The sequence below is a fragment of the Panthera leo genome, chromosome F3, assembly GCF_018350215.1.
Source record: "Panthera leo isolate Ple1 chromosome F3, P.leo_Ple1_pat1.1, whole genome shotgun sequence".
NCBI lineage: Eukaryota > Metazoa > Chordata > Mammalia > Carnivora > Felidae > Panthera > Panthera leo.
Genome location: NC_056696.1, coordinates 68,682,662 through 68,705,000, shown reverse-complemented (window position 1 = coordinate 68,705,000; position 22,339 = coordinate 68,682,662). Strand labels below are relative to the sequence as shown.

At 59.1% G+C, this 22,339-nt stretch overlaps 1 protein-coding gene across 2 annotated transcripts in view; it reads left to right on the top strand.

Annotated features, from left to right (window-relative positions):
* The window catches only part of IL6R (interleukin 6 receptor), a 45,430-nt gene that overhangs the window by 2,926 nt on the left and 20,165 nt on the right, over positions 1–22,339 (top strand). The window contains exons 1-6 of one of the 2 annotated variants that reach the window (XM_042926026.1): positions 2,222–2,464; positions 11,289–11,537; positions 12,335–12,458; positions 14,056–14,237; positions 14,477–14,643; positions 15,095–15,236. In XM_042926026.1, coding sequence (XP_042781960.1) covers positions 2,377–2,464; positions 11,289–11,537; positions 12,335–12,458; positions 14,056–14,237; positions 14,477–14,643; positions 15,095–15,236 — 952 coding nt within the window. In that variant the 5' untranslated portion in view covers positions 2,222–2,376. Of the gene's footprint in view, positions 1–2,221; positions 2,465–11,288; positions 11,538–12,334; positions 12,459–14,055; positions 14,238–14,476; positions 14,644–15,094; positions 15,237–22,339 lie in introns of those variants that run through there. The other variant, XM_042926027.1, reaches the window with a different exon arrangement.

Sequence of the window (22,339 nt, the reverse complement as noted above, 5' to 3'; positions counted from 1 at the left end):
GTCTGGTGTGGGGGAAGGTGCAGAGAGGAAGCTCCTTGAGGGGCGAGGGGACCCCAGGCAGCAGGTGCAGGTGGGTAAACCAAACCGGGAGCAGCCCGGGGCGGGGAGCTCACTGCTGTAGATATGCACCCCCTTCCCCTCTCCCCTCCTTCCCCTGTCCTGCAGCCACTTACCAGGTGTGTCTGTTTATATTTACATCAGTTACACTGAAGCTGCCTGAGGGCTCAGTTGGTTGAGCTGAGTATCTGACTTAGGCTCAGGTCATGATCTCGAAGTTCGTGGGTTTGAACCCTGTGTCGGGCTCTGTGCTGACGGCTGGGAGCCTAGAGCCTGCTTCCGATTCTCTGTCTCCCTCTCTCTCTGCCCCTCCCCTGCTCACGCTCTGTCCCTCTCTCTTTCAAAAATAAATAAACATAAAAAAATAAACTAAATTAATGAATTACAATGGAGTCAAGTTAAAAATGTAGTTCCTTGGGGTGCCTGGGTGGCTCAGTCAGTTGAGTGTCCGAGTCTTTTTTTGGTTCTTTTTGTTTCTGTCTTTGCCAACTCTTGATTTTGCCTCAGGTCATGACCCCAGGGTCCTGGGACCAAGCTCCACTCTCTCTCTCCCTGTGCTCCTCTCCCCCCGCTCGTGTGTGCGCTTGCTTCCCCTCCCCCCCACCAAAAAAAACAAAAACAAAAACAAGATAACACACAATGTAGTTCCTTTGTTGGACTAGCTACCTGTCAGGTGCTCTGTGGTACCTGTGAGTAGTGGCTGACGTCTTGCACACAGAGCACGTCCGTCACGGCAGAAAGTTCTGCGGGACGTGCTGCTGCTGTAGAGCACGAGACAGTTTCTTCCGGACCCTTCCTGCTGCTTCTTCCTTTACCCCTCTCTGGACCTTCTCTTCTCCGCCTGAACACAGCCCATCGTCACCGGGGATGGTTCAGGTTTTGGGACAGATCTCTGCCCAGTCCTGCCGTGTAGAGATGATGTGAGTTTGTGTGAGTGAATTTGCCTCTTGGAGACTCACTGTTCTCATCTAGAAAATAGAAATAATTGTACCAGCTAAAGAGGAAAGAAGATATTATGCAGAGTGTATAGAACAGTCCATCGTGCAGAGCAAGTGCTGAAGAATATATAGCTAATAATGCACACATCTGAGAAAAGTATTTTTAAAGCTTTTAAAAAATGTTTACTTATTTTAAGAGCAGGGGAGGGGCAGAGAGAGAGAGAGAGAGAGAGAGAGAGGGGGAGAATCCCAAGCAGGCTCTGAACTGTCAGCGCAGAGCCCGACGCGGGGCTGATCTCATGAACCGTGAGATCACGACCTGAGCTGAACGAAACCAGGAGTCAGATGCTCAGCCGACTGAGCCCCCCCAGGCGCCCCTTGAAAAAAGTGTTTTGAGCTCCTCGTCTGTTCCAGATGCTGCTCTCAGAATTGTGGATGCTAAAATGAGCAAAACAGACAAAAATCCTGGCTCACTGGGGCTTCATCCTATGGAGATGTGAGCTTAATACATAATATGATGGTTACTAGGGCCAAGGAGGAAGAGTAAGAGGGGGTTGGAACTGTGTGTAGATATAGGGGCCTATAACGTGGACCTTTCTGAGGGAAGGCCAGGGAAGTTCTCACGGAGAGGATATTTGGATGAGGGCCTGAAGGGAATACGAAAGCATTCAGGGATCCCTTAGACACCAGTTTGGCAGGGAAAGTCCGTCCTCTTTAGCGCTGTGATGCTCTCTGATCCTGAGGGCCTGGAGCAGAGGGCTCCCTGGGGACACTAGCTGGACAGGAAGTGCTAAATGTCGCATCATTAACTGCCATCGTGGCAGGAGTCTTTAGAAGAGAACCTGGAGGCCTGGAGTGATGGAGGAAGGCTTTTAGCTCTCAGCACCCCCCCCCCGGTCCCCCCTCCCCGGCCCCCCCCACCCCGGCCAAGCCCCAGGAGCTTCCTGTGGATGATTAACCTGTGTGCTTTCCTCTCTGGGCTCGAGATCCAGAGAGGTCTGCAGCCCCGGGCAGGGCCAGGTGGTGCCAGGTGGTGCCGGGTCCAGGCTTGACGTCTCTGCCCCTAGCAGGCCCCCCGCTCTCAGCTGCCCTCTGCTGGCTCTGCTCTGGGGCCCCGAGGCCCTGCGTCCAGGCTGCCTCCCCCGCACCTGCTCTCGGTTTCCCTCCAGCTCCCAAGTGCCCTTCCTGAGAAGCATCCTTCGGTCTCTCCTCCGAATGTGTTACAGTGACAGTTACACAGACAGGTGCGCGCGGTTCCACCCCTCACGGCAGCCGAAGGCGCTGGACCCCGGGGTTGGACCCCTGACGCACGTGGGGTGGGCCGTAGGACGGCACGTTTCGTTGGAGGGGAGATCTGGAGGTCGGTTTTGGACGCGCTGGAATGGAGACGTCTATCAGACAACCGATGACGTTCGTCGATGAGATGGGACGCAGGAACCTGCGGTCTGGGCACGAGGACCGGGCTCGAGGTGTGAACGTGGGAGTCTGTAAAAGCGCGTGTTCTACCCAGCCTTGAGAGTGGCCGGCCTCACGCGGGGCGAGTGTAGCTGGAGAGGAGAGGCCCGGCCGGCCGAGCGTGTGAGGCTGGCAGAGGAGGGGACCCGGGAGGTGAGAGCAGTGAGGTCAGAGGCAGCCAGGAGAGTTGGAAGCCCAGTGAGGGCGGGCGGCAGGGACAGTAGTGCACTCGGGAGGAGGCGGAAAGCCTGGAGTGGATTCACGAGCGGACGGGAGTGGGGAAACAGCACCGCGGGCGGAGGCTCCTCTTTTGAGGAGGTTAGCTGTAAAGGGGGTGAAGAAATGGAGTGTGCCTTAGCCGGACGAGTGGGATCCAGCAAAACGATTTCTGGAAAGATGACCGGACTGTCTGCCCGCTTGCGTGCTCACGGGAGTGATGCGGCACAGACCAAAAGTGGACAGAGGTGAGAAGCTGCTGAAGCAGTATCCTTGAGCAGGTGGGAAGAAATAGGGCTCAGAGAGGTTAGCAGCCTGCCCGAGCTCACACAGCAGGGAAGTGGCAGGCGAGACTCCGAACCCTGCTCTTTGCACTAAATCGTGTGTGTTGCCGATTCCACCCCCGCCCGCCCCCGAAGCGCAAGGATGCCAAGGTCACCTTCTCTTCACAGCATCCTCGTCGGAGACTCGGCAACACCATGCCGTGGGTGTGGCGGACACAGCGCGCTGTGGCCCAGAGGGAGGGTCCTGTTGCCTCCTCTCACTGACTGAAGACTGAAGGGTGCACAGCGCCCCCTCCCTCGTGGGCGTTCGCGTCACTTTCTCCCACGCCGTTGCAAGCGTGGTCCCTACCGGCGAGCTTTCCCGAAGAGAGGCAGCTGGTCTGCGTGGGGCCGGTGGTCCGGGCCCTCTGCCGCTGCCCACTCGGGGCAGGGCACCTGAAGCCGAGGCGGACGAGACTCCTCACCTGGAAGCGGGGCTTGATGGGTGTCGCTGGCCCTGAGAGCGCACCCGGCTGGGAGGACGGGAGGCCACCGCAGGACTCTGCCGCGGAAAAGGGGAGAGACGCTCGGGCAGCGGGTGTAGCCCTTACGACTGCTTGCGTTTCCGGAGAGATCAGGTGCATCTGGAAAATAGCGCTGAGGTTCTCACCGCAGCCGTCTAGTGTGACCCTCGACGCGGCCATTGAAGGAGGTGTTCTTATGTTTCCATTTTATGGAGAGGCTGAGAGGAGGCTCATGGCTGTGAGTGACGGCCGGGGCTGGGGCTTGGCCCCCGAGCCCGCACCCAGCGGACTGGGAGAGAGATCAGACAAAGAACTTCCTCGTGAGCGTTGCGGTGTTTCACTGTGTGGATCTGCCGGGTCCCCCTCACGGGCCCCTGCTTCCGCTGGCCTCGCTGTGCTGCTGTCTGCAGGGCTGCAGGGGACGAGCCCCGCCCCTCCTGGTGCAGGCGTGTCCACACGCGGGGCAGACTCCTCCCGGGGCGAACGCGGGTCCCGGGGCGTGTACGTTCGTAATTCGGAGAGAGGATAGAAGCCACCCCCAGCAGTGAGGGGAGAAGGGCTGTGACCCCTGCACCTTTGCCAAGTGTCTTGTCGAGCTGGTTGCTCCGTGGAAAATGGTGTCTGTGTGGAATTAATTCGCGTTCACTTTATCTGAGTGAGACTGTACAGGTGTTTTCTTGTTTGAGAGACGTTTGCCTCGTCTGTTTCTGTGAACTGTGTGTTCGCATTCATTGGGCTGTTGGTCTTTTAGTGTTTATGGGAGCTCTTCATATATTAAGGACTTTATGATGTGAGCTATGAATATTTTTCTGCAGTTTGTCATTTGTCTTTTGACTTTTTGGGGGGAGATGGTGTTTGCCGTGCAGATTATTTTTACTGTAGTTAGATTTACCAATCTCTTTTACGATGTCTAGGTTTTGTATCCTACTTTAAAAAATTTTTTTAATGTTTATTTTTGAGAGAGAGAGAGACAGAGTGTGAGTGGGGGAGGGGCAGAGAGAGAGGGAGACGCAGAATCCGAAGCAGGCCCCAGGCTCCGAGCGGTCAGCGCAGAGCCCGGCACGGGGCTCGAACTCAGGAACTGTGAGGTCATGACCTGAGCCGAAGAGCTGAGCTGAAGTCAGACGCTCAACCGACTGAGCCATCCAGCGCCCCATGAACTACTTTTTAAAAATTGTGGTAAAGTACACATAAAATTTGGGGCGCCTGGGTGGCTCAGTCGGTTGAGCGTCCGACTTCAGCTCAGGTCACGATCTCGCGGTCGGTGAGTTCGAGCCCCGCGTCGGGCTCTGGGCTGACGGCTCAGAGCCTGGAGCCTGTTTCAGATTCTGTGTCTCCCTCTCTCTCTGACCCTCCCCCGTTCACACTCTGTCTCTCTCTGTCTCAAAAATAAATAAACGTTAAAAAAAAATTAAAATTATAAAAAAAGTACACATAAAATCTATCATTTTAGCCATTTTATTTTTTCAAGTTTATTTATTTATTTTGAGAGAGAGAGTGTGAGCCGGGGAGAGGGAGAGAGAGAGAATCCTAAGCAGACCCTGTGCTGTCAGTGCAGAGCCCCATGTGAGGCTCCATCACGTGACCGTGAGATCATGACCTGAGCCAAAATCAAGAGCTGGAGTCTTAACCAACTGAGGCGCCCAGGTGCCCCTCATCCTAGCCATTTTAGGGTGTGCAGTTCGTTAGTGCAGACTAAGCTGTTTGGGGTCGTTATTTCTGAACCATTTCTAGTCTTTTGCATGCTTCAGTCTGTTAGTGCCGGTGCCTGCTGCTCTCACAACTGTGGCTTGCAGGTGTGGTGGGCTGATGCCCATCTCCTCCCTCCACTTCCTCAGAATCGTTCTGGCTGCCCTTGACCTCTAGAATCCGTGCGTCCAGTCCAAAACGTTCCTCTTGGTATTTTTATTAGGGTCACGTGGAATCTGGAGATGGGTGTAGGGAGCACTGCCATTCACGATGCCGAGTCCTCCTGTCTCAGCGCATGGCGGGGCTGGGGGGCCAGGGTCCTTCCTGGCTTTGCGGCTGCCTGCTGCCGGTTCGGAACCGCCTCCTTCTTGGGGACGCGGGGCAAGCTGGACCGATCGCTGTGGCTCACGGGTGCGTGTGCGTGCAGGTGCGTGGTGCGTGTGCGCGCCCGCGTGGGGAGGGGCTGTAGGCCCGGGCTCAGGCAGCGGTGGGACCTTGGGAGCTGACTTGGGGCCTTCATTAAAATGTGCGTGGCCGTGCCTCACGCACAGACCAGCGTGCTCAGCGTAAACCTGCAGCTTGGGGAATTGTCACAGATGGCGTGCCCCTGCGGTTGCCCCTCAGACGAGGAGCAGACACGACCAGGCCCCCCCCCGCCACCATGCTGTGGCGCCTCAAACCGTTAGTTCCACAGGGCGGTGGGCAGCGTTTGGGGGCGCCTGGTGGTGCCCTCCGCGAGCCGGCCGAGTTCGGAGACAGGACTGGCTGTGCTCCGGGCCGGCCGAGGGGTGGACACGACTGGGGGGGCGGAGGGCAGGGTCCAGTCCCCCCATGCTGCCGCCCGTGGGCACCTGGCCCCCGTTGGCCTGAGGGGCGGCCCTTCCGTATCTTTTCCTCTAATTGGGTGCTAATCTCTGAGAGGTGACCGGGCCAGACCTGGGCAGGGCCAGCACATTCCCTCCGAGGCCGCCGGGGCAGGGTCCTGGGCTTGTCTCTGGAGGACTTGGTCCGGGTGCTGGTCCGCGGGCCAGGCATCCAGCAGCACCTTTGTGTGGGTCCTGAGGAGCCTCCTCTCCCCGCGCAGGGCGTGGTCACCGTGCGGAGCCAAGGTACACACGGCTCTGCCAGATACAAGGCAAATACAAGCAGGTACAGCACCACAAACGAGAGAGGAGGGGTGCGGCCGCGGGCAGGGGAAGAGACGGGGTGGGGGGCTGAGCTAGAGAAGGTGGCTGGCCTCTCCCTGCGTCCCGGGGAGTTTAGGCCTGTGAGTGGGTGCCCTGTGAGAGCAGGAGTGTGTGTGCGTGTGTGCGTGTGTGTGTGTGCGTGGAGGGTCTCACAAGCTGCTGCCCCGGGGGACAGTCAGGGTGCTTGGCCCCTGACTCCTGTAAGAGCCCTGGACCCACTGCTCCGGTGGGGGGCTCTGCCGAGGGGGCCTGCTGCCCTCAGGTCCCTCACACCCAGGGCTCCCCTCCACCAGCCTCCGTGATGGGTGGAAAGGCACGGGAAGAGTGGGGAGAGACGGTTGGCAGGCAGCCCGGAGAAGGGGGAGCCGGGGGGAGCCCAGAGAGGCCCCCGCCCGGGGGAGAGAGACGCGTGGCCAGATACCCGGAGCCGATGCAGACTACTGCCCTTGATAGCTGTGCGAGTTGGGCAAGTTCCTGAACTCCCCTGAACTTGTGTCACCTCAGCCGTGATATGGGACGGGCTTTGCCTTCCCAGCGAGGTGATCGCGAGGAGCAGCGGGCTCGTGGGCGAGCCACTGAGCTCACGATCGGTGGTGAGCGGTACGATTGTCACGTGGAGAGCAGGACGTGTGTTCCAGCTGGTAGACGGAGAGCGCTGGGGACGTCCTCTGGGCTCCCCGGGACTGAATCCCGCTTCTGGACACAGGTACCCACGTTCCTCTGGAGACTTCGCAGCAGCCGCTCCCTTCCAGTTCAAGGCCGTTATTGCCGAGAAGGGACCTGGTTTCTCCGTGACCCCTTCTGAGACCCTGGGCCTCGGCCGCCGGAGAGGCTGGAGTCCGTCCTGTGGTGCCAGCCGGCTGGTCAGCCAGACCCGAGTCCCTGCTCCGAAAGCGGGGGTGGGATTCGCAGGCGTGCACTAAGCCTGGGTCCTCCGCGGCCGTGCGCTGGGGAGCCGGTTCACCGCTTGCATAAGTGGGGCGGGGAAGCGAGCCTGTTTTTGCTGGCAAGAGCGGCCGCGAGCTGCAACAGAGTTGAGAAATTTATCTCCGTGGGCATGTTTTTCTGATTATTGACATTTGCAAGTTTACTTGAGGAGGGAAAAAAAAGTAGGAAAACAGCAAAGCTGTTTCGGTTTCTGGCACCTGACCTTAGGTCTGGAATGGGGCTCCTCCCCGCTTCCCGGAGCTGTGCCGTAGAGCCCCCCACCCCCAAGGGGGCTCCAGTGCCCCGGGGAGTGGGCTTGCGTGGGGCTATAGGGCCTCAGCTCTCTTCCTCTTGAGGAAGGGGAGGCAGGGAGGCTGTGGACCCCCTCCCTTAGGGCTTCGCGGGGGGAAGACAAGCATTTGTCTCAGGGCACAGGGGTCCGGCTACATCCCTGTCCAAAGCAAAGTCATCAAGTATTAAATAATAAATCTGTCAATTGTGTGTTTTCAAGCTGAGACAGATAATAGACGTGCTTCCTGACCTCCCAGAGCTGACGACCCCACGTGGCAAGATGCCAGAGGCAGGAGTGGGGGCAGTAGGGAGGGACCTTCAGACTTCACAGACAGAGACTGGGGCTTGGCCGGGGCCTGTGAATCGTTGATGAGACCGGGGATGGGCTCGGGCCTCCTGTCCCCTCCACGCCGGGCTGCCCCTGTCGGCCCACGAGTGCCTGGCATTCGGGGAGGAGATGTTGGAGCTTGTTTTCGGGAGCGGATACTCTGCAGATATTGGGCCCCGGTGACGTCTTGCGGCCTCTGCGGGACCCTTTCCTTCACAGGAAGCTGGGGAGCAGGGTGCCGTCGTGCGTCTGACACTAGCTGTGGGAAGAAGGAAGAAAGCTCCCGGCCCTGGACTGCCCGCCTCCCCTCCCCTGACTCTATGGCACGTCCTGGTGGAGCCGGAGGGGAGGGGGGGACAGCTGGTTTGTTCTCCAGGTGATTGGAGGGTACACAGAAGGAAAGATAGGGCTGGCTCCCGTCAGGGGCTGGGGCTGGAGCCTCCCGCTCTCCTGGCTTCTGTCTCGGCCCCTGAGGACCCCCGCTGCTGCCCTCTGTGGCCTTTCTGTTTGGTGCCTTTTCCAGCTGTTGCGTCCTGATGGGATGCCCCTCCCTGTGGCTCCACTGGTCAGACCCCCCCCCACTCAGAGTCCCCTCCCTGGATCCCTCCACACATCCTGATGTTTATGTCAGGGCGGCCTGTATTACAGGCCGTCGTAGGTTCCCTGCAGGGTTTTGTGTGGGGTTCGAGGATGGCAGTGTGGACAAAGAGGAGGCTTGGTGCATAGTAGGTGTTTGCTGTTAGCGCTCCCTGAGCACTTGTGACCTGGCACAGGACGGGCACAACCATCCTGAGTTCTTCAGGAGGGCGGGCCCTGGCCCCACACAGCTGGCAGGTGCTACAGGGGTGCTGCCTGTTCAGCGTCGGTGCGGTGCGCAGGGTCAGCTCCGCCTGGCGCCCCATCGCCGGGGGGCGGGGGGAGCGACTGAACAAGAAGGGACTCTCGGGGGCACTCTGCTCACCCGCTGTGTCTCTTTCCTTTGGCCCTTCCCTCTCAGGGAGACTTGCTTTGGGAGGGGGGGTTCCTGGCTGCTCCAGGGAGCAGACAAACAGAGGCACGCGGGGAGGGACCATGACCTTGAGTGGCCCAGGGGTTGGGGCCAGCGGGGCTGAGGGCCCCAGGGCAGTGAGGGAGCACTGGGCCCGAGGGCGGGGGAATGCACTCTCCCCCACCTGAAGGAGCCTACTGTCACCCTTTCCTGTCCCCTGTCCCCTTGTTCTCTGCCCCACCTTCCCTCCTCCTGAGGCTGAATGACTTGGACAGACCCAGGCTATGTAGCTTCTTTGTCTTAAGTACCTGTACACGTTCATTCTGAGAGTGACGCGGCTCGTAGAAAATCCCCAAAGTAGAGGAAGACGGGAGGAGATCACTCTAGTCTCAGCCCCTGTAGGGCTGGGCGGACGTGGCAGGAGGCCAGGGGCCCCGAGGCTCCCGCTCGGCCACGCGGTGCCACGGCCCGGCTCAGAGCCTCGTCAGGCGTGGGGCTGAGTGGGGGGCTGGGTTGGCTTCAGCATGTTTGTTTCCTGTCGGTCTTTCTTGTCTGTCTGTCTGTCCAGTGCGTACTGCTTTCAGAAGCACAGTTAACACAGTGCTGTTCACAGGTTTTGCAAGAAATGTACCTTGCACAGTTTTTTTTCAGTAGGCTCTGCCCAGCGTGGGGCTTGAACCCATGACCTTGAGATCAAGAGTCGCAGGCTGTACCTACTGAGCCAGCCACGTGCCCCTAGAAGAGACATCTTTTGAAGAAGGACTGGAACAAGCAATAGTTGCCAATAGCTGGTTTATAATTAATCACCCTCATTTAAAAAAAACAAAAAAAAAACAGTGACTCAGTTTTAAAGATTCAGAAAACCATTACTCAAGCTCCTTGTCAGAGGGAGGCCCTCACGCTGCTCCCAGAGCTCTGTTTTTGTGGACGAGAAGAAAAGCCTATTTATTTGCTATTTCTCTGAGCTTGCCAGTGCTTTGCCATTGTTAGAGCGAGCGGGGAAGGAACAGCCCGTCGTTCAGGCTGGTCCCACACGCGGCAGGAGCTTCCGTGGGCGGGGTGGGGGGAGGTGACCCCCAGAGCCGGCAAGTGCAGAAGGGGGCTCCCTCCGGCTCCACAGCGTCTCCTGGTTGTGCCAGGCTCCCCGCTGCCCAGCGTGGGGCTTCCCGGGGCACGGTGGGAACGCAGCACGGGGTGGGGGGGGTGCTTTCTGTGTGGAGCCCCTGTGCCCGAGGGTGCCTCGCAGGCACCCTACATTAAGCGTTTACTAAGCACCTACCAAGTTCTTTGATGAGTGCTAGCGGGAGCTCACCGTCTCGCAGTCATGGTTGGGGATGGGGACGGTGTCCTGTGAAGGTGCCAGTGAAAGCGTGAGCCCCTGACCTCCACCTGGACCCGCATGCGGCCTCCCGTCTGTAGGGTGCTGTAAGCACCACGCACACCAGCAGGCAGTCCGCGTGGCAGGGTCTCGTCCTCCTTCCCACGGTGCTGGCGATTTGTGCGTGAGCTTGACGTCCGTGTGAAGTTTTATCCCTAGAGCCGCGTTGTCGGTGGAAAACGGAAAAGTAGAACTGGATGTGGTGATCAAAAGTGTCGAGTGGTAAAAAGAAAATCTTAAAAATAAAAAAAATGAACTTGGCTGCCTGGTTGGAGCATGTGACCCTTGATCTCAGGGCCATGAGTTCAAGCCCCACTTTGGTGTAGAGATTGCTTAAAAATGAAGTAAGTCTTAAAAAAAAAAAGTGTTGGGTGGGTCTGGTCTTCTAAGCATAACCTCATTCGGGCGCACGTGCAAGTCATCATGTGGACCGGACATGCCCATCAGGGGACCTTCGGCTTAAACACACTGGACTGTGTGTTCAGTCCTGAAGCAAAAGGACACGTGTGACACGTCCGAGTACCTCTCGGGGGGAGTCTTGGGCAAATGACCCAGCGCTGCACGTGAGAAAGTCGAGAGCCACGCTGCGACATAGAAAACCCTGGAAAGGACCCGCCGCCCTCAGTGTGGGATGGGAGATAGCGTGAGGGAGACAGCAGCCGGGGGGCCTAGTCCAGCTGGGGGCTGAGGGACGGCCTCAGGGAGGGGATAGTCAGGCTGAGACCTGACACAGGAAGTCGCGTGGGGAGTGGGGGGGTGGGGGACCAGGAGGCAGAAGTCCCTGTGCGCCTCACGCTGGGGACTCACGCGGGGACAACACCAAGCCTCGATGGGTTTTCTAACCGAAGGAGTTGGGGGCCGGGGCGGCTTCGGGGGTGGGGGGGTGGGAGGCCGTTGCCCTAATTGGGCCGAGGTAGCTGTGGCCCGGGGGGCCGGCCGGCGGGCGGTCTCAACAGGTGGGCAGTTCTGACTCCTGTGGCTTCTCGTGTCAGAAGCAGAGTCCTTCCTGGTTGCTGTGGGCTTACGGGGTGTCCTCTATGTGCCCAGAGGTGCTGAGTGATGTGGTGACCGCCCGGCCTGGGGCCAACGTGACCCTGACCTGCCCGGGTGAGGAGACTGGAGACAGTGCCACGGTTCACTGGCTGCTGAGGAATCGGGTCCCAGGCTCACAGCAGGAACGCGGTGCTGACGTGGGAGGGAGGCTTCTTCTGAGGTCGGTGCAGCTCAGCGACTCTGGAAACTACTCCTGTTACCGCGACGGCCGCCTGGCTGGAACTGTGCCTTTGCTGGTGGAAGGTCAGTTGTGTGCTCAGAGCGCCCCGGCTGTCCCTTTCGACTGCTGTTATTTCTTTGGCCCGACACCTACAGGGGAAGACCCACTGACATCTGCCAGCACTGAGACTGGAGGAGGCTCCTCATGGGTGGGGGCGCGTGGCTGACAGGGACCCCACCCTGCTGCCCGAGGCCGAGACCTGGTTGACAGCTCTTCCTTCACGGCTTAACCTCTGTCTGTCCCCTCCGTGTCCTCGCTGGCAAATGTGGTTAATTTTTTAAATTTTTTTAATGTTTTTTATTTATTTGAGAGAGAGAGAGAGAGAGAGAGAGAGAGAGACAGACTCCAAAGCAGGCTCCAGGCTCCAGGCTGTCAGCACAGAGCCCGACGTGGGGCTCGAACCCACAAACCGTGAGATCATGACCTGAGCTGAAGTCAGACGCTCAACCAACTGAGCCACTCAGGCGCCCCTTTTTAATTTTTTTTTTTTAATATTTATTTATTTTTGGGAGAGAGAGAGAGAGAATGAGCGAGGGAGAAGCAGAGAGAGAGGGAGACACAGAATCCGAAGCAGGCTCCAGGCTCTGAGCTGTCAGCACAGAGCCCGACGCCGGGCTCGAAGTCACAAACGGCGAGATCCAAGGTCATAACCTGAGCTGAAGTCAGACACTTCACCCGACTGAGCCACCCGGGCGCCCCAAATGTGGTTAATTTTTTACTTGCTTGGAGTTGTTGCAGAGATTGAATGAGTGAGTGTATGGGGGGGGCTGTTTGGCCTCAGGGCCGTGCCCCCCTCACACTGGCCACCCTTTCCCTCCAGCCCCTCCCGAGGAGCCCCAGATCACCTGCTTCCGGAAGAGCCCCCTCAGCAAGGTGGCCTGTGAGTGGGGTCCTCGGAGCCCCCCCTCCGGGACGACCAGGGCCACGCTTCTGGTGAGGAAGTTGTGAGTATCTGGGTCGGGGTGTGTGTCTGCATCCTCATTGCGCCCCCCCCCCCGCTAGCGGCCCCGCGGGGGGCACTGGCGGCCAGCAGTTCCCAGACACCTATGTCGTCAGTGCAAAGTCATCCTTTGGGTGGGGAGGAGGGAGCGGGGACTGGCCGGGGCGGGGCCACGCCACCAGCGGGGGGTCATTTTCCTTGTTTAGCAGACGGAGGAGCTGAGTTGAGAGACTGATTAACTTGTTTGAGGCCATCTTGCTGGTAGTTGCTCTCCTAGGAATCACATCCCAGCCTGTCTGGTTTTATTCAAAATGCCAGATCTTGGGCGTTGCCCCCAGGGAGAGAGGTCCCAATGCCAGGAGAGCTCCTTATCGGCTCCGGCTCCTTATCCGCCTTGACTGGGAGCCTTTATCAGGCTCCTTCCACTAGAAAGGCCTGGAGAGGAGCAGGCTGGGGCCTGGGGGAGCGGGGCTGGGGCAGGAGGTGGAAGATGACCCTCTGGGTAGTCCCTCTCGGTCCCAGAGCCTCAGCCCTTGCTCCGGGCGTTTGCAAGGGAGTCTGAGCTGAGTTTTCAGAGCGTCAGGAAACCCAAGCAGTGACTGCACCGGGGGACCGGTCTCTGCCGGGTCTGTCTGCAGAGTGTCGCGTGCTAATATTAATGCTTCGGGCTCCACGTAGAGCTGTGTAGATGCCTGTCTGCAGAGGCACCGCCGCCCATGGGGAGAATCGGGACCATCTGGAACCTACAGCCGGGTCGTTCGGGTGACAGTTTGGGGCCTGGCAGGTGTTTGTGCGCAGCCTGCTCTGGGCAGAGGGCTGACCCAGGTGACGCTTGAGCTGCCGGACTTTGTGTGGGGGCTCATGCTTCCCTCCAGCAGCTGCTGGCACCTGGGCCCCCTCCTGAATTGACCGAGGCGGGGGGGGGAGCCGCCACAGGGCCCTGCGCCTGGGGGGATCACACGGGCCCCTGGGAAGAGGCACGTGCACGTGGGGACACCCTCACCCCCTGTTCTGTCTCCCCGGTCCTTCCCTCGAGCGCTGGGTGAGGTCAGCAAGAGCCTTGGGCTAGGCGCTTACTAGAGCCCCACCCCCCCCACCCCCCCCACCCCCACCCCGGATGGAGGTAGGATGGTGTTGGAGGGAAAGAGGCGATGACTCCCACTGGGAACGCAGGAGCAGGTTTCCCAGAAGGAGAGAATTTGCCCTGGGCCCGGGGTCTAAACCTGAATCAGCAGTGATCTGTCCCCCTGAGGCAGGGCGAGTGGCTGCTGGGGCCTTGCATGCCCACACATGTCATAAGTGGGGAAGTCTCAGGCCTCCGAGCCAGGTAGGCCCCGATCTGACTCACCTCGAATATGTGAATATTTCGTCGGCCTGCCAGAAACTCTCTCCCTCCTCGTGATGGTGATAGTGATCGTGACCGGGCCTGGCCTTGATCCCCGCACTGACCTGACCGTGAAGGCTGTCCTGGTCCCCTGAGGCGAGGGGGAGGGGGGGAAGGCTCAAGAGCACTCGGCCTGCGGGAGGCGGTGTGCCCGGCTGCCCACCCCCCTCCCAGAAGGGGCAGGAGCTGGTGGTGAGGCTGCGTGTCCTGTGTGCAGCGGGACCAGCCCCATGGGAGACTCAGAGGAGCCGTGCCAGTACTTTCCGGGGCCGCAGACCTTCTCCTGCCAGCTGGCAGTCCCCGAGGGGGACAACTCCTTGTACGTGGTGTCCCTGTGCGTCAGCAACGCTGCTGGGAGCAAGTCCAGCCATCCCCAAACGTTTGAGGGCTACGGAATCCGTGAGTAGGCTCTTTGGGACCCCCGCCCTCAGCTGCCTCTGTCCCCTCTGACCGAGGGCCCCTCGAGACTTCGTGGGGGGCAGGGAGGGGCTGGCTGTGGGGTCTGCTGGGCTGGTGCCTCTGGGCCCTTACTTGCCAGAGGGGAAGGGGGCTGGGGGAGGGGGGAGGGAGAGGGGGCTGGGCTGGGGTCCTGCCCGCTCCCCGGCTCGGGCTCGAGCGTGCCTGCTCTTTCCCCACAGTGCAGCCTGACCCGCCTGTCAATGTCACCGTCACTGCTGTGCCCGGAAACCCCCGCTGGCTCAGGGTCACCTGGCGGGACCCCCCGTCCTGGAACTCCTACTTCTACAGGCTGCAGTTTGAGCTCCGATACCGGGCGGAGCGGTCGAAGACGTTCACAACGTGGATGGTAAGTTCTCCTTCGACTTCTGGACGGAGAAGGGCGCTGGGTCCTCGGGGGCAGTGGGAAGGTTCTGGAAAGAATAACGCGGCTCCGGGTCCTGCTTTGTGAGTCGCCGCCCGAGTGGCTGTGGGTGAGTCCCCGAACCGTTCTGAGCCTCCGTCGTCCCGTCCGTCAGGCAGGAATGATGGCATGGGGCCCTCCGCTTCGAGGCTCTGTGTGGGAGGATGAGCGTGGCCCGGGGAGGCAGGTGTGCCGCGGGTGTGACAGGCGGGCTTCTGTGGGCGCGACATACCGCTTCCGCCTGCAGGGGCGGGGGGCCCGGCCCACTCTGGGCCGCAGGGCTGACGGTGCGGCCAAGTTGCTCACGGGGCCCGAGACGGTGCAGCTGGGGCGCGGGGCGCCGAGGGCACGCCGTCCCCGGGGAGCCGCCGACCCGAGCCCCCTCCCCCCACCCCAGGTCAAGGAGCTCCAGCATCACTGCATCATCCACGACGCCTGGAGAGGCGCGAGGCACAGGGTGCAGGTCCGGGCCCGGGAGGAGTTTGGGCACGGCTCCTGGAGCGCGTGGAGCCCAGAGGCCGCGGGTGCCCCGTGGACAGGTACCGAGTGGGGTTTGGGCGGGTACCCCGGTCTTAGCAAAGTCAGCCCAAAACCAGGGCTGAAACAGCAGCGCCTTTGGAGAGAGGCCAGCCCGGCCTCTCCTGTGCTGCCTGTGGGTCCCTGGCGACGCGTGCTGCTGTCCCGCGGCCACTGGGACGCGAGCGGTGCCGGGGGAGGGGGGGGATCGCTCCACAGCTGGGGCGCCTCGGAGAATCTGTGGCTGTATTTAGTGAACCACAGTTACTAATATTTCCTAGTTTTAAAAAGATGTTAAAGGCAGGGGCGCCTGGGTGGCTCCGTCAGTTGAGCGACCGACTTCGGCCCAGGTCGTGATCTCGCGGTCCGTGGGTTCGAGCCCCGCGTCGGGCTGTGTGCTGACGGCTCAGAGCCTGGAGCCCGTTTCAGATTCTGTGCCTCCCTCTCTCTCCGCCCCTCCCCAGCTCATGCTTTGTCTCTCTCCCTCCCTCTTAAAAATAAACCAACATTAGGGGGCACCTGGGTGGCTCAGTCGATTAAGTGTCCCACTTCGGCTCAGGTCATGATCTCACAGTTTGTGGGTTTGAGCCCCGCGTCGGGCTCTGTGCTGACAGCCCAGAGCCTGGAGCCCGTTTCAGATTCTGTGCCTCCCTCTCTCGGACCCTCCCCATTCATGCTCTGTCTCCCTCTCTCTCAAAAATAAATAAACGTTGGGGCGCCTGGATGGCTTGGTCGGTTAAGCGTCTGACTTCGGCTCAGGTCATGATCTCACGGTCCGTGAGTTCGAGCCCCGCGTCGGGCTCTGTGCTGACGGCTCAGAGCCTGGAGCCTGCTTCCGATTCTGTGTCTCCCTCTCTCTCTGACCCTCCCCCATTCATGCTCTGTCACTCTCTGTCTCAAAAGTAAATAAACGTTAAAAAAAAAAAAAAATTAAAAAAAGAAAAAAGAAAAAAAAATAAATAAACGTTAAAAAAAAAATAAACAAACATTAAAAAAAAAGATGTTACAGGTAAAAATAATTGCCTTTGGGGAATGATTGAAATTACTGTGGTTGTGATAGAACATGAAAAATTCTGCAAAAATATGAGAAAAATTATCATCAGTATTTTTGCCACCTAGAGAAAACCAGTGAGAGAGAACATTTTCATAGGTTTCTTTCCTTTCCTTAAATATGTGTGTGAGTGGGGGGGAGAATACTGTGAGCATTCTCACATTAAATACTTTTGGAAATGTATTGTGTGGTAACTGCATGGTTAATGTTTTTTTAAGTGTTTATTTCTTTTGAGAGAGAGAGAGAGAGAGAGAGAGAGAGAGAGAGAGAGGGGGAGAAGCAGAGAGAGGGAGACACAGACTCGGAAGCAGGCTCCACACTATCAGTACAGAGCAGGACGTGGGGCTGGAACTCATGACACTGGGATCACGACCTGAGCCGAGATCAAGAGTTGGACGCTCAACCACCGGGCCACCCAGGTGCCCCCAGTGTCTTGTCTTTACTTCCGAAATTTTCATCAAGTTAGTACGCTCTCACGGCGAAGAAGCAAACCAGGCTTCTGGGAACAGTGGCCCTTGTCCCCCACTTGCCATCTCCAGTCCTGCTTTTGCAGAGGAAGCTGCTTGGCCTGATGCTCCTCGTTCTGCTGGTGCCTCCCGAACTCCGAGCAGCAGGCCAACACGGCTGCCTTGCCTTTTTCCTGAGGAAACGATTTGAGATGTCTTGAGACATCTTGATTCCTTGCTGTGAACGGTTAGCATTCAGCAGACCCAGAGCCAGCGCAGGAACTTCTCAGATCGCAGTGCGTGGAGAGGCCGTCCAGCCTCTGGTTGAATGCATCCAGAGGTGGAGAGCTCACTACCCACTGCAGCAGCCCACTCCATTGTTTGCAGTGTTTCCATTATAGAACGGCTTCCACACGGGCTTCGGGCTGAGCTCTCGTTACCCCAGAAGCACCATCGAAACAAATGAGTTGTTCTTAAATGCCAGGCAAGTAAAACAAAAAAGGGAAGACATGTGGATAAAGAGGAAAAGGTAGAAATGAGGGGAAAAAAGCGATTGCCCAGCCCCACCTGGCTGGCACGTCCTCGCACTGCAGCCCCGGGGGGAAGGCTCGCACACAGAGGTTGGTGTTCTTCCCCCGGAAGAGACGCGGCGTTCCCCCTTCCCCCCTGCTTTGCCACACGAGGCCCGTGCCTCTCGTGTCCCGGGGGAGCCCGACGAGTTGCCGTGGGCTCTTCCTAGTTGGATGCGCTTAGCGTCCGGTGCAGGCTCAGATCTCCGCCGGCCCTTTTCCCGGCACCCGTCCGTCAGGGGCAGCAGGCAGGTTTCTGCCGGACCCTCTTCCCAAAGCCTATTTCCCGCAAGGACTCGGGTGGGGAGGGAGGCCCGAGCCCTCTCTCGTACTTAGGGGGACCGTTTAAATCCATGGGGACGTCCCTCAGGCCAGATTGTGGTGACCTGTCCATGGTTCGGTTTGTACACACTTGGAGCCCAAACACGCTCCTCTTCTGACTGCTGAACCCGACCGGGGCCCCGGAGCCTTTGCGAGGGGAGAGAGCTGCGCGCAGCCTCGTGTGCGGGAAATGCTTTGGGCGCACACCTCTTCGCTCAACCCCTGGATCCAGATGGTCGCAAACGGCTCCAAGAGATTGCTTCGCTGGAAAGTTCTTTCTCTTTAGAAATGCTTAATCGTGGTGCAATTTGTACACATAACCTAAAATTTACATGGTGACCGTTTGTAAGTGTATTAGAATGAAAGTACGTCCCCACGTCCACACCGCTGTGCGGCTGTCACGCCATCCGTGTCCCAGAACTCTTCATCCTGCGAAACTGAAACCCTGTCCCCGTTAAACAGCGCCCCCGCCCCCGCCCCTGGTGTCGCCGTCGCCTCTGTGCGTTTCGCTGCTGCCGGGCCTCATATAAGTGGACACCCCGCGGCTGTCCCCGTGACTGGCCTGTTGCCGTAGCGTCGAGTTCATCTGTGTAACACGTGTCAGAATCTCCTTCCTGTTTGAGGCTGAATAATATTCCATCGTGTGAAGACACCACGTCTTGCATAACTGCTCCTCTGTGGTCGGGCCCTTGGGTTCCTTCCACCTTATCTCTGTTGTGAAAAATGCTGCTGTGAACACGATGTGTATGTATCTGTTCGGTCCCCTGCTTCCCGTTCTGTTGAGTACAGACCCAGAAGTGGAATTGCTGAATCACATAGTAGCTCTATTTTTAATTCTTTGAGGAACTATCGGGCTGTTTTCCACAGTGGCTGCACCATTTTACATTCTTCTCTCTTTTTTTTTTTAATTTTTTTTTTTAACGTTTATTTATTTTTGAGACAGAGAGAGACAGAGCATGAACAGGGGAGGGGCAGAGAGAGAGGGAAACACAGAATCTGAAACAGGCTCCAGGCTCTGAGCCGTCAGCACAGAGCCCGACGCGGGGCTCGAACTCACGGACTTCGAGATCGTGACCTGAGCCGAAGTCGGCCGCTTAACCGACTGAGCCACCCAGGCGCCCCAGCATTCTTCTTTCTTTAAGTTTATTTTGAGAGAGAGCGTGTGTGCAGGTGCAAGCAGCGGAGGGGCAGACGGGGAGAGAGAGAATCCCACGCAGGCTCCACACTGTCAGTGCAGAGCCCGACACGGGGCTCGAACCCACAAACCGTGAGATCGTGGCCTGAGCCGAAATCAAGAGTCAGACGCTCAACTGCTCACCTAAGCCACCCAGGCGCCCCCGCACCGTTTTGCGTTCTTATCAGCAACGAACAGGGTTCCAGTTTCTTCACATCCTCATGATACTTGTTATTTTCTGGTTTTGTTTGTTTGTTTGTTTTGAGACTCGCCGTCCCACTGCCGTGAGGCAGTACTGTGGTTTTGATTTGCTTTTCCGTAATGATTAGTGGTGTTGAGCAACTTTCTGTGTGCTTCTGGCCACGGGTGCATCTTCTTTGGAGGAGTGTCTGTTCAAGAAGAAAGTTCTTCCTCGTGTCAACCCAGCACTGCCCCCCGGGGTAACCCGAGCCCGTCGGCTGGTCTGCTCTGTGGGCCTCCGGCCCCGCATCCGCCTGCCTTTCTCTTTCCAGGCTGTGGTGCAGCCGGCCCGACCCGCGGGGCTCCCCGTCTGGCTGCCTTTTCCTGCACCGGGTCTCACTGGCGGATGTCCTTCTTTAAATGACTGACCCCGTCCCCACAGAGGCAGCGCCAGCCCCGAGGACAGCCTCTGACGTTTTCGCTGTCGTTCCTGTGGCTGGAGCGAGTGTGGGGCTCACACACCGCACCTGGCTGCTTCTCGCATCAGCCTCGGAAGCGCGGAGACCCCGTCCTGTGCGTGTGTGGTTTCGGGGGGTCTCCAGAGCCCCAGCGGTAAAGACGCCGAGAGACAGCCAGCTGGTCCCCCGCTGTGGAGGGCAGAGCCAGGGGGTTTGGGCTGGACACCAGGGAGCGCCGTGGGCGTGAGGGTTAGCGCCCCACCGCCAGCACAGTCCCAGGGCTGTTGGGCTTGTCTGTGCCCTGGCATCAGGGCGCTCCCCAAGCGCAGGACCCCCGCGTGCAGGCCGCGCCTGCCCCCTGGCCTCGGCCTGGGGGTGCTGACCTCTGGGGGACGCGGGGGTCGTGGGGAGCACGGCGGAGCGCGGAGTCAGGGCTGGTGACCCGTCAGAGCCTCGGCCGGGCCGTGTGGAAAGTGGGGACGCTGTGGTGCGTCTCGTTCCCTTCGGGGAGTCGTCTGTAAAACGAGCTGCAGCCTGTTTTCCGAAATGCTCCTGGTGACGTACTTTCTGCCAGTCCGTCCCGGCTTCCGGTGCCGTCACACCCGCGTGGGTCGGGGAGCCAACGCGTGCACCCGGCGTGTCCTCTGTGCGCGTGGGTCCCGGCTGCCCTGCTCGGTGCTCTGTGCCCGGGTCCCGCAGGGCAGGCGGGTGTCGATGAGCACGCCCAGTGTCGCTTTGCCTGTCTGCTCATGGCCGGGCACGTACTGTCTCCTGTCCCGGCGTGTCGGAGCCTGGAGGTCCGGTGGCTGTCTTGTGCGGCCGCCAGGCCGGCCGGGACCGAGAGCCCTGGTGAAAGTCTGCACGAGGCTGGAGAGGAGACGTCCTTCCGCACACGGGGCGTTGTGGGGCCGTGGCCCAGACAGAGCCGGGGAAGCTTCACGGGGGTGGGGGGAGGGGTTGTGTCGTGTCCTGGAGGGTGTGTGGGACTGTCCCCACAGAGAAGGGGACAGCAGGCCGGCCGTGCAGCGAGCAGAAGGTCCAGCACCTGCACAAGGTGGCTTGGGATGAGGCAGGTGCCGGAAGGCCTGTTCCAGGCAGGGGGGGCTGGTGCAGGGTGGAGAGGGCCCGTGCGGCTTGGATCCCCCCCACCCCCCCGAGCTTCTCCGGGAGGCCAAGTGTCCCCTGACAACTCTCGCAGGCGGCGGTCAGCCCCTCTCGAGCGGGAGGCCGCCCTCCAGGCCCCTCCTCCCGCGGCCCCGACAGGGTGGCATCGAGCGAGCCCCTTTGCAGAGCCAGCGTGGGGCGGGGGCCTGGGCAGCCCTTCGGACCCGCTCCCCCAGCATGCTCCCCGCGTGCGGCCTGGCCCCGGGCGGGTGCCGGGGCTTGCGGGCACAGGAGCCCTTGGGGTGTCCCGAGGCCGGAGCTGGGGGCCTCCCCGAGCCCAGGTGGGAACGGCCGGGGTTCAGGAGCCCGTCGGGCACAGGTTTCTGCAGAGGCTGTGCCCCGAGGGGCCTCCCAGGGCGGCCGCCAGCTGACCCCCACGCCTGGCCGCTCACTCGCCTCCCCGGTCCAGCGGCCCCAGGCACCTGCACACGTGTGTCCCACCACCCGGGGGGGCCGCACCGGTGAGCCCTGCCTGCACGCTGCCCGGTGCACTCACTCCTGCGCGCTGGGCCTCCACCGGCTGTGACATTTCTGAAGAGAGCTTTAGGGCCATATAAGGTTGCCAACTTTTAGAGGTTCATTCATTTTTGAGAGAGACAGAGACAGAGACAGAGTGCGAGCAGGGGAGGGGCAGAGAGAGGGGGAGACACAGAATCCGAAACAGGCTCCGGGCTCTGAGCCGTCAGCACAGAGCCTGATGCGGGGCTTGAACCCACAAACTGCGAGATCATGACCTGAGCTGAAGTTGGATACTCAACTGACTGAGCCCCCCAGGCGCCCTGTGGTTGCCAACTTTTAATTTTGCTCAGTAAGGATGCGAATAGTTAAGTAAAATGTAGCTGTTGCCATATTGCCATTTTCCATCGTGTCATAAAGAAGGGGTGAGACGCTTCGGCAGCCAAGCTGCTCCCCCGAGGTTTTCTCCTGTGGCCTCAGACTAGGGGGCTCTCTGCAGACCACCCAGGGGTGCTTGGGGCCCGGCCGCAGGGGACTGTCAGCGCCTCCGTGAGGGCTTTGGTGTTTGCACCACGGGAGGAGCAGTGATTGACTTTCTGGTTGGTGGTTTGTGGCCTGTGTAGGCAGGTGGGAAGCAGGGACTGAGCCCAGAGTGGGTGGCCCTGCAGACAGCTGTCCCTGGCCCCCTTCCTGCGGGCGTCTGGCTCTGTGGTTCCTCCCCCTGTCCCTGTCCCCTCACCTCTCTGCAACCTCGGCCTCCTTTTTTCTTTTTCCGCTTTTTATTCTTGGCCCACTTGTTTCGCTCTCTGTACTCCTACCCCTGAGCCCTGCCCTTAACTGGTCATAATATGCAATTTAAAAATATTTTCTTAGAAAAAAATGTATGTTCTCTGCACCTCCCCGGTTTTATTGAGATATAATTGACATATCATGTTGTATTAGTTTCAGATGTCCAACTTAATGACTTGGTATTTGTATATGTTGCTGAATGACGATCACACCGTCTGTCCGTCATCACACATAATTACAGACAGTCTGTTTCTTGTGATGGGAACTTCTAAGATCCAGTCTCGGCAACTTTCAAAAAAGCAATGTGGGCACTGTTCACTGTGGTCGCTGTACTGTGAGTCACATCCCCAGGACTTGTTATGATTTTGTAAAAAATTTTTACAAAGTTTCTTTATTTATTTTGAGAGAGTGCACGGGAGGGACGGAGAGAGAGAATCCCAAGCAGGCTCTGAGCTGCCAGCACACAGCCTGATGTGGGGCTCGAACTCACGAACTGAGAGATCTGAGAGATCTGAGCT